This window comes from Pagrus major, chromosome 14 (genome assembly GCF_040436345.1).
Source record: "Pagrus major chromosome 14, Pma_NU_1.0".
Classification (NCBI taxonomy): Eukaryota; Metazoa; Chordata; class Actinopteri; order Spariformes; family Sparidae; genus Pagrus; species Pagrus major.
Window position 1 is genome coordinate 18,494,533 of NC_133228.1, and position 12,616 is coordinate 18,507,148.

The window sequence follows — 12,616 nt, forward strand, 5'->3', positions numbered from 1 at the left end:
ATCAAGTGACTGTGTGTATATTCAGCACAAATATAGCCTCAGCGGCTAACTGATTGATGAGTGTGAACAGATTGATGAGCTCTAAATGCCAAACTGATTAATGATCTGTCTATGTATGCGTCGTATTGAAAAGGGAGATGGTGTTTGGTCCACCGACACCTGAGAAAAATAGAGAAAAGGAGGGTAGTATTTGGTTTGTAGATCTTTAACTTTCTAAACCATGAAGTGTTGATTCACGGTGGGATTGGTGGCATCAATTATATTACATAAGTCGTAAATAAGTCGTTTGATTTCACGGAACGCCAACAATCATTTCTAATGGAGCTTTAAAAGTAAGCAAATTTTCCATAATCTCATGTGTTTCCTGTAAAGCGGTGGATTCTGGTTTTAATGAAGTTGATTAAATCGTTGGGAGGGATTTTTTGCTGGGTTTACACTCGCGTCACCATCTCCAGCCACAAGAACCTCGAAGAACTTTTGCTCCATACGAACTAAGAACAGCACCCCTTCACTGTTTCGACCCTTCAACAGATTTCCGATGAGATCTGGCCTGGCAGTGTATTTTAAAAGAACATCTTCAGGCTGCCAGAGCCTGGGAGTGATTTCTGTTATTGTCTTGTTTGTGTCCTATAATTACGCTGTCATCTCTAAATTACTCTAAACTGATGTTAAAATTACACATATCACCTTTAAGTTCACTAGATCTGTGTTGGTCAAAACAAACAATCTTGACTCCAAGAATAGCACGAAAATCGATATCCTGTTATTCATTCAGGCGATACTCCTCCAGTAGATCCTCTAGAGAGACTTTCAACTAAATTATGTTGCTAGCCTGCTTCTTAAAGCTCTTCTATTCATCTGTGTGACAACAGTGTCATAGTCTGTGCATTTACCACTGAGTGCTTTGAGTGTGTCTCTACATCCTCTCAACCTCGGCATGGGAAAACTATCTACAACCTCCGTTCCTCTGAAAAGCATCACAAACGCTGCGTTATCTGCACTCAGCTCTAAATGTATGACTGTGTGTGTGTGTGTGTGTGGTCAGGAAAGCTATCTACTCGATCACGCTGTCATTGTGTACATTCTTGGATGTATTCATACATATGCAACGCAATGTGTTCATGTGTGACAGTCGATCTGAATGAGTGCAATGCACACTATACTGTACATTTACATTCATGTCTGCTTTTGTGAGGCCCTGCCCTCACGCTTGGAAAGCAACGACAAACCGAGAAGCTGTTCTCTATTACTGGGCCAGACTCATTCCTTTTCTCGTAATCTTAAAAAGGATATAGCCTACATGTTTCTTATAGTCGCAACAAATACACAAACAACCGCTGTTTGAGATAGGTTTGCTTTATACTAGAGTGCAGAGCTCTGCAGTAAATTCAACCTTCAGGGAGGAAATGTTTATTTTTGTTGAATCTGTTTTAGGGAGGTGATGTTTCAACTTTATGGTCATTTTGGAGGCTGTAATTTGAGCTGCTGTTGGACTGTATTGTGTTATACTGAGGGGAGTTTCTAATATTTTCTCCATCACATTAACACACTAAATCACCTCTGAATTAGAAACACCGCTCAGTAAAACACACCGTAAACTACCTCCGCCAAATGACCATAATGTTGAATCAACATCTCTATAAAACAGTTTTAAGGAGCATTGAACACTGTGCTTTTGTTTTGGACTGCAATAGTTTTAGCTAGGTGTACCTAATAAACTGACAACTGATTTTCATTGTGACCTGTTTTTAAAGATGAACATACAGTCGGAACAAATGGGGCATAGCCGCACAGACAGGGGGAGGAACATGGAAGTTGTGAGAGGCGGACAGACGCATTATTGACTTTGTTTTTTCATGGAATTGGTTGACAACATCTAAAATATATAATATCTCCAGCCTTATTCTTTAGTCATCACAGGTTTTGTAGTTTTACAAAGGCTGTGCTCCACTCTGCATGACTTATTTGAGGAGATTCTGAAAGAAAACGGACCAGAAAGGCCATTTCATTGCTTTTCTAATTGCTTTTATGTTTACATTTTATTACATGAATTTATGTTCCACAAAAAGATTGTTCTTGTTGGGCTAAGTACCAAAGAAACTCTCCTCATTAAGTAGGTAGTTATATAGCCGAATAAAAGAGCTTTTGAAGCAGTGATTTTTCAAAGAAGAGGAAGGTTACATCAAAACGCCTGATTTGTTTCATCAATCCACGCATTATTCCCTGAGAAGTTAACGAAGAAAGTTAAAAAAAACGCCCTCTCTCTCAAAGTTAAAGAAAGTCGGAAAAAACTCCTGGATCCGTCCGGATCTGCACAAAAAGATAATGGGGTCTATTCTGGGTCGAGACACACCCTCCGTCCAAGTTTCATTGAAATACGTTCAGTATGTTTTGTTTAACCAACAAATGGACAACGAAAACATGACCTCGTTGGCCGAGGTAGTGAAGAGCTACATAAATATATAAAATGATAAAATGTTTCAGTTTTGGTTTGCGCCGCACAGCTACAGCTTGTGTCTGAATACAGATAATGCGTGGGTTGAATAGCTTCTTTATCCGAACGGGTTCAAGAGTCATGGGAGCTTGGAAACAAGTTTTGGAAACAAGTTTTGATATAAGGTCACAGATTTTTCAAATAATAAGGATTTCTCTTTCAGGAAAAAACAGTTGCGCAGCTCTGTGACGCAAATGTAATGTTAATACATGAAAGGCACAAAATGGGGTTATGCAAATGCATTGGCCTTATTGAAATGAATGAAGAGTCAGCTTTTCTGACACAATGGTAATGCTGATCTGAATGCAGCTTTAATCCTCGTGCAGCTTTCATGAGTAGAGTCGGCTGAGGGGACAATGTCTAGACTTTAAGGTCTAAAATGTAAATTGCTCCTCACAAAAATAAGTATAAGAAAGGCTATGCATAGATGTGTGTGTGTGTGAGACCATGTGATCGTCTGAGATATCACCTTAAGCCTCTGTGGGTGCAAACACGAGATATATCATGTGTTGACTCTCACCAGGAATCTCTCCTGGGCAAGTAATGGTTATTAAGATTTGTTCTCTCTCTCTCTCTCACTCTCTCTCACACACACACAGACACAAACACACAAGTATGACACCGAGCCAGTGGTTATAAAACTGATAACCCCAAGATGCTGCCTCTGTCCTTCTTGCTTTCCCTCTTTCTTCTTCGTCTTCTTCTCATCATCCATTCGAGTACTCCCTGATTCTTTCTGTTCACATCCCATCTGCTCACTAGTGTGATCAAGAGCTTTCGGAGATCTAACATGTCCAGCTGACATTTTGGACAAGGAAGCAAGGCATTAAAAAAAATAAAAGAAGACCCAAATACTGAGCCCATGGATTTCAGTGATCACATGTGCGTTTTATCAGGACGGCTGGCTTGTGGTCAATGCAGCAGCAGCATTAGCGGCACACAAGCTGAATAATTTCTTTTAAACCCGGATTTAGAAAGATAAATTACACTGAACACATTTTCTATTTGCAGCAACAAGCCCTGGGGAGCCTTGTCGCAGGGGGAGGGAGGTTTACACACTGTAAAAAATGTGCAAAGAGGAAAGTCTCACACTAGTCTCCAAAATGTTATTTTGCTTACATTCAAAGAGAGTGCCAACATTTGTAGCCAACATGAGATCTGGAAAGGAGCTAGTTTAATTGGGTAATGAGTTCAAGAAAAAATATATACTGACTTGCAAAAGATTAAAGAGTAAAATTCAACTGTCAAATTTCTTGTTTTAGGAATAGAAGACTTTAGTTTTTAGTGCAAATGAGGATATTTTTGCTCCACATGTATTTATTTGTCAATTACATATTTTGACATATATGTCACAGATATAACTATTTCTACACATAACATATATGTATAGCATATTATGTACATTTATGTATTGTACATTCATTATATATATTATTTTAATATACGTACATATACACACTTTACCATTGGTATTTCATATATGTTTTCCATCTATATCTTCATATATCCAAGGATGTATGTTATAATCATATATTGCCTTATAGGTCAGATATATGGCAGCATTACTCTTGATAGGGGCCTATACAGTTTGTCATACACTGTAAATTTTAAAAGTTGACCTGATGACCTCAGAATGACCAAGTAAAGTAGACGATTAAGTAAGTTGTATGAGCTTCATAGTAAAGTCATTTAGTGAGTTTTTACAGTGTATATTACATTTCCATATGGGCACTCTCATATCTGTACTGTACTGTAAATATGAAGCTGCAGTCAGCAGCTGGTTAGCTTAGCTTAGCATAAGGACTGGGAAGCACCAACTTTCCTGGATCTTTCAAAAGGTAATAAAATTAAACTACCAGCACCTCAAAAGCTCACGAATAAACGTGTCTTTTTTGTTCATTATGTAAACATCAAGGTGTTTAACTGTTTACCGTGTCTATGTGACAGACTATTCCTGGGCCTGCAGTCGCCACTTGTTCCCCTGCCACCTTCATAAGACTCTTAAAAAGCTGCAAGCCTTTATCCCCCTGCTTCTGGCCTTTAAGCTAGAGTAAGCTGCCCAGCTGCTGGTTGTAGCTTCGTATTAAGTGGTATCAACCTTCTCATATAACTCTCAGCAAGAAAGCAATCACACATGATTCCCCAAAATCTCTAACTTTTCCTCTAATAAAGATACTCTATTCATTCCATATTAAAATAAAAGAGAACACACACATGCACAGTCAGTGTGGCAAAATGTGCTGTAGAGCACAAAAAGCAAAAACTACAGACACAGAGAGCTACATTAAGTTACATCACACAGTTATTTTGCTATTCACCTCTATTCTCTGCAGTAGAAGATAAGGCAATAACACTGAAAGGAAATAATATAAATGATGAAATAAAATGTAGTGATTACATCAACATTTGTCAATATATACATAATGCAGTAGCTCTTGGAATTTTTAATATCAAGGTCCCTGAAGAGACTCACAAGCAATTATTATAACATTTTCTCCAAAGCAACCTATACAGAAAGAAAATATTACAGCTAGAAATTATTTAAAATAGAATCTCATTACTGTTTGCAAAAGAGCAGTAACCCATCAGATCGAATCATCCTAACACTATATCACTGCTTATAAACTCCACATGAATATGCTAACGCCCAAAAAAAAAAAGGGACTATCACGGCGTGATACCAGCTCTTCTATACATGCTACAGTCATGCGTGTGTCTGTGTGTGTGCATGTTTATCCCGAGCTGCAGGGCATACACTGCGTACTGATGAAATCGCCAGCGGGAGGACTGATATGAGCTAAAATGAATTCTAGGGAATTAATTAGGCGTTATAAAATTGATCTCTGGTGCTCCTTGATTACATGCGGAGGCCCGCTGGGCACCGCGTGTGCTCCCTCTACTCACATTAGTTAATGTGCCAAAGATAGGACTGTGATGATGGGGAAGATGAGAGTGGAGGTGATGTAAGCAAACAAGGGAGGAAGAGGACATGTTGATGCGAGTAAAGGACATTTAGAACGTGGGAGGCAGGTGAAGTTGTGGGGATCCATTTAGTGTCATTATGAAGTCTAAAACTATTATTTTCTTAAAAGGAGGCATATTATGATTACTTTCAGGTTCATATTTTTATTTTAGGTTACTACTAGAATAGGTTTACATGCTTTAATTCTCAAAAAACACATCAGTTTTCTCATACTGTCTAGTGCTGCAGCACCTCATTCCCCCTCCATCTGAAACGCTGTTTTAGCTCCTGTCTCTTTAAGGGCCCCCCACATGAACAATTAGTCTGCTCTGATTGGTCAGCTCACACATGCCTGACCCAGCACTGCTAACAACAACAGAGCAACTGTGCTAAATTAATTCTTACGGGCCGAACTAGCTGCGAGGCATAAATTCTGTAGTGTGATGTCACAAAGTCACGAAATTAAAGACGGGACTACTGACGAGGCGTTTCAGGAGCAGTGTTTTCTGTGGGAGAGAGGAGCTTCTCTTGGTTTGGAATATGACTAGTATGACTATGAACAGAGAAGGTGGAAGAAAGGGGCAATCAAAACATGCCGGAAGAGGACAAGGACAGGAAACGGAAAGTCACAACAAGACACAAAATGATAAATCTACCAAAATAAACAAGGAAACAACAAAACCAAAACCCCAAACATTGACGAAACCTGGTTGAAGGGTAAAAGATAAAGACAGTATCAAGTGCCTTTATCTTGAATACTTCTTTTAAAAAAAAGCTGATTCACAAGATAATTATCTCACCCCAGTCAGACTTTTGGTTACGCTTCAGTAAACTAATATTATATGTTTTATCGAGCTCCACAGCAGGATTGTTTCTAAAGTGATGTGTCACATCATCCTCAGACTGAGAAAACAACTGCCTTTAATTATCAAGGTGCAAAACGCTCACACTGTGCGTGTGTGTCTGATACCATCCTCCCAGTGACAGAAGTGAGAGGACTAAATTACACTACTCATGTCACTAATGAGTATGATTTGTTGTTGCATTTGAATTGCTGAATGTTGAAGTTATTCATGATCAGTGGGAAATTATTTATCTATTCTGTTTCTGTTATACAAGTCTGTTACAGAAGAAACAGACAGCGATGTTTTCCTGAGCGTATGGGTAACGTGGCCCACTTCTGATTTGATGATACTGATACGCATTATTGGATATTTCTTTAACGCTACACTGGTTTCCCAGGAGCACTCTTCCCAGAAATAATGCTATTGCAGTATTTTTATTAGATTCTGAACAAGTATGCATGAGTCATTTCTGTATCATCACTTCAGCAGTGGATGATGAACCCAGTTTAGCTTCAGGCTGCCTGGGTGCTGGATTTTGACAGTCGGCTGGATTAGAATTCTCACTCTGGATCATATTCTTTAGGTTATCAATATCAGACCTGCCCTTTAAAAGAGAAATCGATGGAACTAACAGTCTAAAGGATATAATATATACAGTTCGTCTTCATTAAATATGTTTTTTCAGGCTCTGGTGCAGGCTTACTCATGTTTTTGTCCAACACAAGCCAAAACACAACTAGTAGCTAAAGGTTAAGTTAAACAGTCTTTATAAAAGAAGAAGTTTGAATAGAAAATTGTTTATATTTGAAAAAAGTGAAGGTAACTGCAATAATTTGTCAAGACTAAGCTCCCACTCACTGCAATGATTCATCACATCAGGGCTCAGCAGGGTCCCTGCACCAAAACACACACAGCATTTCATCTGCTGTCGTATGCCGACTGTCTGCAGCAATTGATTTGAACATACTGGGAGCTGTAGTTGCTCTTAAACAGTGGGCGTTGGGAAGCGAAATGGGGAAAAGCTTATGTAAAATGTATTCCTTAAAACTTTCACAATGGCTGCATGTCACCCTGGTACAGCACATGTGTTGTTTTCGTTTACTTGCCTACCCCTTCCTCTTGACAATACATTCAGTATCTAGTTGTTTATTTTGAATGAGGTGGAGGAAAAGTGATGGACTCGGAGGCAGCAACCCAGTTCGAGCAACTGCAAACCAAAACTGTTTTTTTTTTTCGTGGGGAATTGAGTACAAATGCAGCAATAAGATTCAAATCTTTACATTTGATTATACAAAAAGTTTGAATTGAGAAATTGTGAATCAAATTATGACCAGTATTGGGTCGATTACTGCCAATAAAAAGTAATCTGTTACCTACTGAGAAAAGTAACTTTTGCATTACCAAAAAGGAAAACCCCTCTGCGACACCTTGTGCATGTTGCTGCTTATATTGTCCAGAGGATGCACGTGTACCTTTAAATGTACTGACTCTAACGCGATACGTTACTCATTACAACAAAAAAGTAATCAGAGTACTCTAACCAATACTGATTATGACCCAGGGAATGCATTCAAACCAAACTGATTTCCATTCCTAATAACAGACATTTTCTTAGTCCTGATAGACGACATGACAGCTCCCCTAAAAGTGAAGCCGAAATATCTCAATCGCCCCCTGGTGGCTGGCTGTGGAATAGATCTTAAATCCCAACCCCTCCATGTTAGTAGATGCAAGATGGATTCACAAAAAAAAAAGTCAAGGTAAATGTCAAATAATTTTGCCCAAAGATGGTTTCTGTCATTTAAGTAGTGTTCGAGTGTTCATTTTTCTGATGACATTGGCTTTAATTAGTTATTTGTAGTTTTTGTACAGTGGGGGGACATGGAGACCATCTTTATACATGTCAATAAACCCAACGAGAACGGTCGAGCTTTCAAACCCAGGATATTGGTTCATCTGAGTTTCTGTAACCAGAATATGACTCTAATATAAAGTATTATGAGAGTGACTGACAGACAGAGAGAGGAGATTTAATGAAACAATCAGAGGGAGAAAGAAACAGACGGAGATGTTTACCATTGTGTGTGTGTGTGTGTGTGTGTGGGTGCAGGTGTTTAAGCTCCTTGTAGGTGGATACTGTGATGTTCAATAATGCATCAGGTGCCACTGCAACACATTCATTAGTGTGTGTGTGTGTGTGTGTGTGTGTGTGTGTGTGTGTGTGTGTGTGTGTGTGTGTGTGTGTGTGTGTGCATTCACCTGTGGGCGGATGACTCTCTCGATGTTCTTCAGGGCCGTGTCGGGGGAGGGGGGGGAGCAGTCTGGAGTTGGGCCCGTTGTGCAGTTGCCATGGTTACTGTGCTCCCCCTCACTCACCGTTACATGGGACAGGTGACCTTGGAGAGAGAGAGAGGGGGAGAGAGAGAGTGAGAGACAGGTAGAGAGAGCACAGTTTTGTGTTTTATGGTGAAATCACCGTCCTTTCAAGTCGACTCAGAGCCGTCAGGGATTCCTGCAAACGCCGGGGTCAGACTGCAACACAGATATTTCTTTCAAGATGGTCTGATTTGGTGATCATAGTCCTGCCCGGACTTGGCCCAGAGACATGTCAGATTGTGTGGGATCATGGCCAGTTGTGAGGGGTTTTCATGACCTGCACCCATCTTATTTCTATATGTGTCATTTCAAACTGAATTCTGGAAATTATTGAGATTACTAAGATTAGCTTTAAGTTTACTAAGTTCTTCAAATCACCACTGCTAAAGAGGGCATAATGGAAATGTCCAGTCGCACCGGTTTACGAATGATGACGTTTGAGGGTCTTGAGGCGTTGTCGCATTTCAAAGTGGGAGATTTCAACAACTACCCCTTGTAACTCTGTTCTGAAGGGCAGGGAGGACTTGAAAATAACGGCTAGGGGCAAAAATTGAATATTAAATAAGTAAACTTCCTATTAAATTGCCATGATCTACTCAAGCTTATACATTCAAAACGCCACCAATTGTAGAGTGTGTTTTGTTTATCAGTAGCAACTACACTGATTAACCTGGATCAGCTCCATTTCAGGCAAGTGTTGGAAACATGTTTTTTTGCTCCAAAAAAGACACACAATGGACGATACCTTTAAAGAGCGTGTGCAGCAAAATCTCAGTTCTCAAGCTACTGTAATGTGTTTTGTACTCCATACTAATTATTTCTTGAAACTCTTCCCGGTTACTTGAGTTATGACGAGAGAAGCTCGAGGGTAAATATAGGGCTGCACCAGCCAACTAACTTTTATGTCATATTGGCATAAAAATGACTCCTTATTGCAATTATGGTAAAGTGATAGATGGAAGTGTTGCAGAGAGTATTTCCTCCTCATAGTGGACAGACACTTACAGAGATGTGTTAGCATAAGAGAGACGGGAGGAGAATGTGTTTTGTAAATTAATGAGCCTCAGCAACAACCACAGCAGGAAAATATGACGGCTGCCCACTGCAGTTTGATGTCTATCTCAGCACACACCGGGTGCAGAACCGAGCGTCAGAGCTAATTTCCCCAGCGTATGATCATTTAACAGAAGAGAAGCATGGGGAAAAAAAACACATGAAGAAGAAAAGAGGAAGGGAAGAAAGGAGAAGGAAGTGCTGAAGTAGCCCGAATTAAATTTCAGAGGGGGAAAGCATCTGTCTTAATCATGTGGAGGAGACACAAAACACAGACCAACACACCTTTTCTAAAATACTGCTGTCTGAGCACACACACACACACACACACACACACACACACACCTTGGCTTTCTGTCAGCTGCCACCTGCCTACATGGATCCTATCAGACAGCAGAATATCATCCAATTATGGTGTGAGAAGCAGCCGAGGCTTTTTAACACACACACACACACACACACACACACACACACACACTCAACACACACACACACACACACACAATGCCATCACTATCAGTAACAGCAGATTTATATATTTGCTGAGGAGGGAGTGTGGCTTAAAGATACAGTATATGAATGATCACGTTTCGAATCAGAAACTAGAATTTAAAGCAGTAAGTGTGTCTCGTTGTTCCAACTTTGATTGTCGACGAAGGTGTGATTTTTCACAACTCCCACAATTCTTCCTCACGTATTCCGAAAGAACAAAGACACACTTGGATGATTATGCTTTGGATAATGATATCAATAATGATACAGTTTCCTTGTATTCATTTAGATGTGAGCACCTCTACATTTAATTTGACATGTTGTTAAGGACGCTTTAAAAAAAATGAGTTCTCTCTTATTGAGCCTCTTATTGATCTCAGACAACATAAAACAACAAAATAAGTGACAAAAATTGTATCGAAAGGCCTTCCTGTAATGGTGGTTACATTTTTTTTCCCCTTTTGATTACACTGTACTTTATTCTTGGCATTGCCCTTAAGTCTTGCATGGCTCTAACTGAATGTACCCATTGTTTTTTTTAAGTTTTTATCTTGAGGTTTGGTTTTTGTGGTTTTAATCGTCCATTGTTATTGGTTTTATTTCTCTTGTATCACTCTTTATTTGACTACTGTTTATTGTGAAGCATTTTGATAAGTGCTATCCAACTTATTATTATTAGTCATAGTAGTTCATAGTACTTATAGTAGTAGTAGTAGGAGTAATAGCAATAGTAGTAGAAGTGATAGTACTAGTGGTAGTAGTAGGAGTAATAGTAGGAGTAATAGTAGTAGTAGTAGCAGTAGTAGTAGTAGCAGTAATAGTAGTAGCAGTAGCCGTAGCAGCAGTAGTAGTAGTAGTAGTAGTAGTAGTAGTAGTAGTAGTAGTAGTAGCAGCAGTAGCAGTAATAGTAGTAGCAGCAGTAGTAGTAGTAGCAGCAGCAGTAGCAATAGTAGCAGTAGCAGCAGTAGTAGCAGTAGCAGCAGCAGTAGCAATAGTAGCAGTAGCAGTAGTAGTAGTAATAGATTGTCTTAAGTAATCTACTTAAGACAATCTACACCTTGTCTTAAGTTTCCACCCGTGTTTGTGGCGACAAAAACAGGTATTTTAAGCACAAACATGATCTCCTCCTAACCCTAACTACGTGGTTTCTGTGCCTAAACCTAACCAAAGTAAAAGCAAAGCGTGGTCACAACATGACATGGAAAATTGAAGCTAAAGAAACGTGAAGTTGCGAACGAAATGATGAATTGTAAAGTTTTAATATATCCGTGGTTTGAAAAATGTGCTGTTCATTGCCAACAATGTTTATTCTGGGGGCTGGGTTAGTTTTTAGTGGCAGGAACACAGCCAGCATTATACAAATAGAAACACTTAGAACCAGTCATGAGTCAAAAATACTGAGAAAGTCTGCAAGCTTCTGAAATAATACTGGGTCTAAAAATACTGGAATAAGCCAAGAAAAAAAAAACTGTAGGTTTTCAAACTGTAAGATGTAAACTCACAAGTTCAATAAAACCTCTAAACTCCTAGAAAACATGTCGAGGATGTTGAGGATGTTGCTGGCTTTGATTCGCGGGTTCAACAGGGTTTAACAGTCCCCTCAAGTTGTGCTTTGCTGACAGTCTTAATGACTTTTTTGATCATCTACTTTTTTTGCTGCTGGTGGATCATTACATCTGAGCCACTAAAGAGATGACTGGAAAATGAAAGAACTTCCCCTTCCTCGTTTCAGTGACTTCACAGTCTCGTCTCTTTCCAAGAAACCAAGATTCAAATTGCCTCGCTCTCTGGTCTGCAGCATGTGGACGACTGGCTTTGAAGTATTTGTATTAAGTCAATGTTACGTTTGATCTGAGCTGTTATTTCATTACATTTTCGCTGCTGTTTGTTTGCCTGCAGCTTGGACACCTGCCTTTGATTAGCTCTTTCCAAGCGCACTAATATATCTTAAAAAGGGCCGTTCAGTAGTATTTTAACTACAGTTCATTTACAGACATTTTCTGGGAAATGTGTGCAAGGACACTGTGAGGGTTCGTTCTGACTCATTTCTTCAGTGAAGTGAATGAAATAAAAGGCTCATTCATGCAGAAGAACAGCAGCAACAAGGCCCATTCTCTCAGTGAGGTTTATTGTAGCTGTACCCATAACCTTGAGAAAACAAGGTGACATAAGCATGAGGGAGGAAAGTCCAAGGTTTGCTAAGACAGCAGACAACAGTCTACAAAGCATCATTTAATCACTAAAACTGACCCCTGCCATTCTTTATTGAAAATTCAATCTTCATATTTCTTTTAGCTGAAGATTGTTTTTTTCTGAAACCATCCCTTAAAGGACAAGTTCACCCAAAAATGATCTGAGCTCGTGCACCCCCTTCAGACGGGGTTTTGAGCTTAA

At 39.5% G+C, this 12,616-nt stretch overlaps 1 protein-coding gene across 4 annotated transcripts in view; it reads right to left on the reverse strand.

The window, feature by feature from the left end:
* The window catches only part of anks1b (ankyrin repeat and sterile alpha motif domain containing 1B), a 236,862-nt gene that overhangs the window by 93,404 nt on the left and 130,842 nt on the right, over positions 1 to 12,616 (reverse strand). For all 4 annotated transcript variants that reach the window (XM_073480861.1, XM_073480860.1, XM_073480858.1 and 1 more), the window contains one exon: positions 8,561 to 8,697. In XM_073480861.1, coding sequence (XP_073336962.1) covers positions 8,561 to 8,697 — 137 coding nt within the window. The remainder of the gene's footprint in view (positions 1 to 8,560; positions 8,698 to 12,616) is intronic.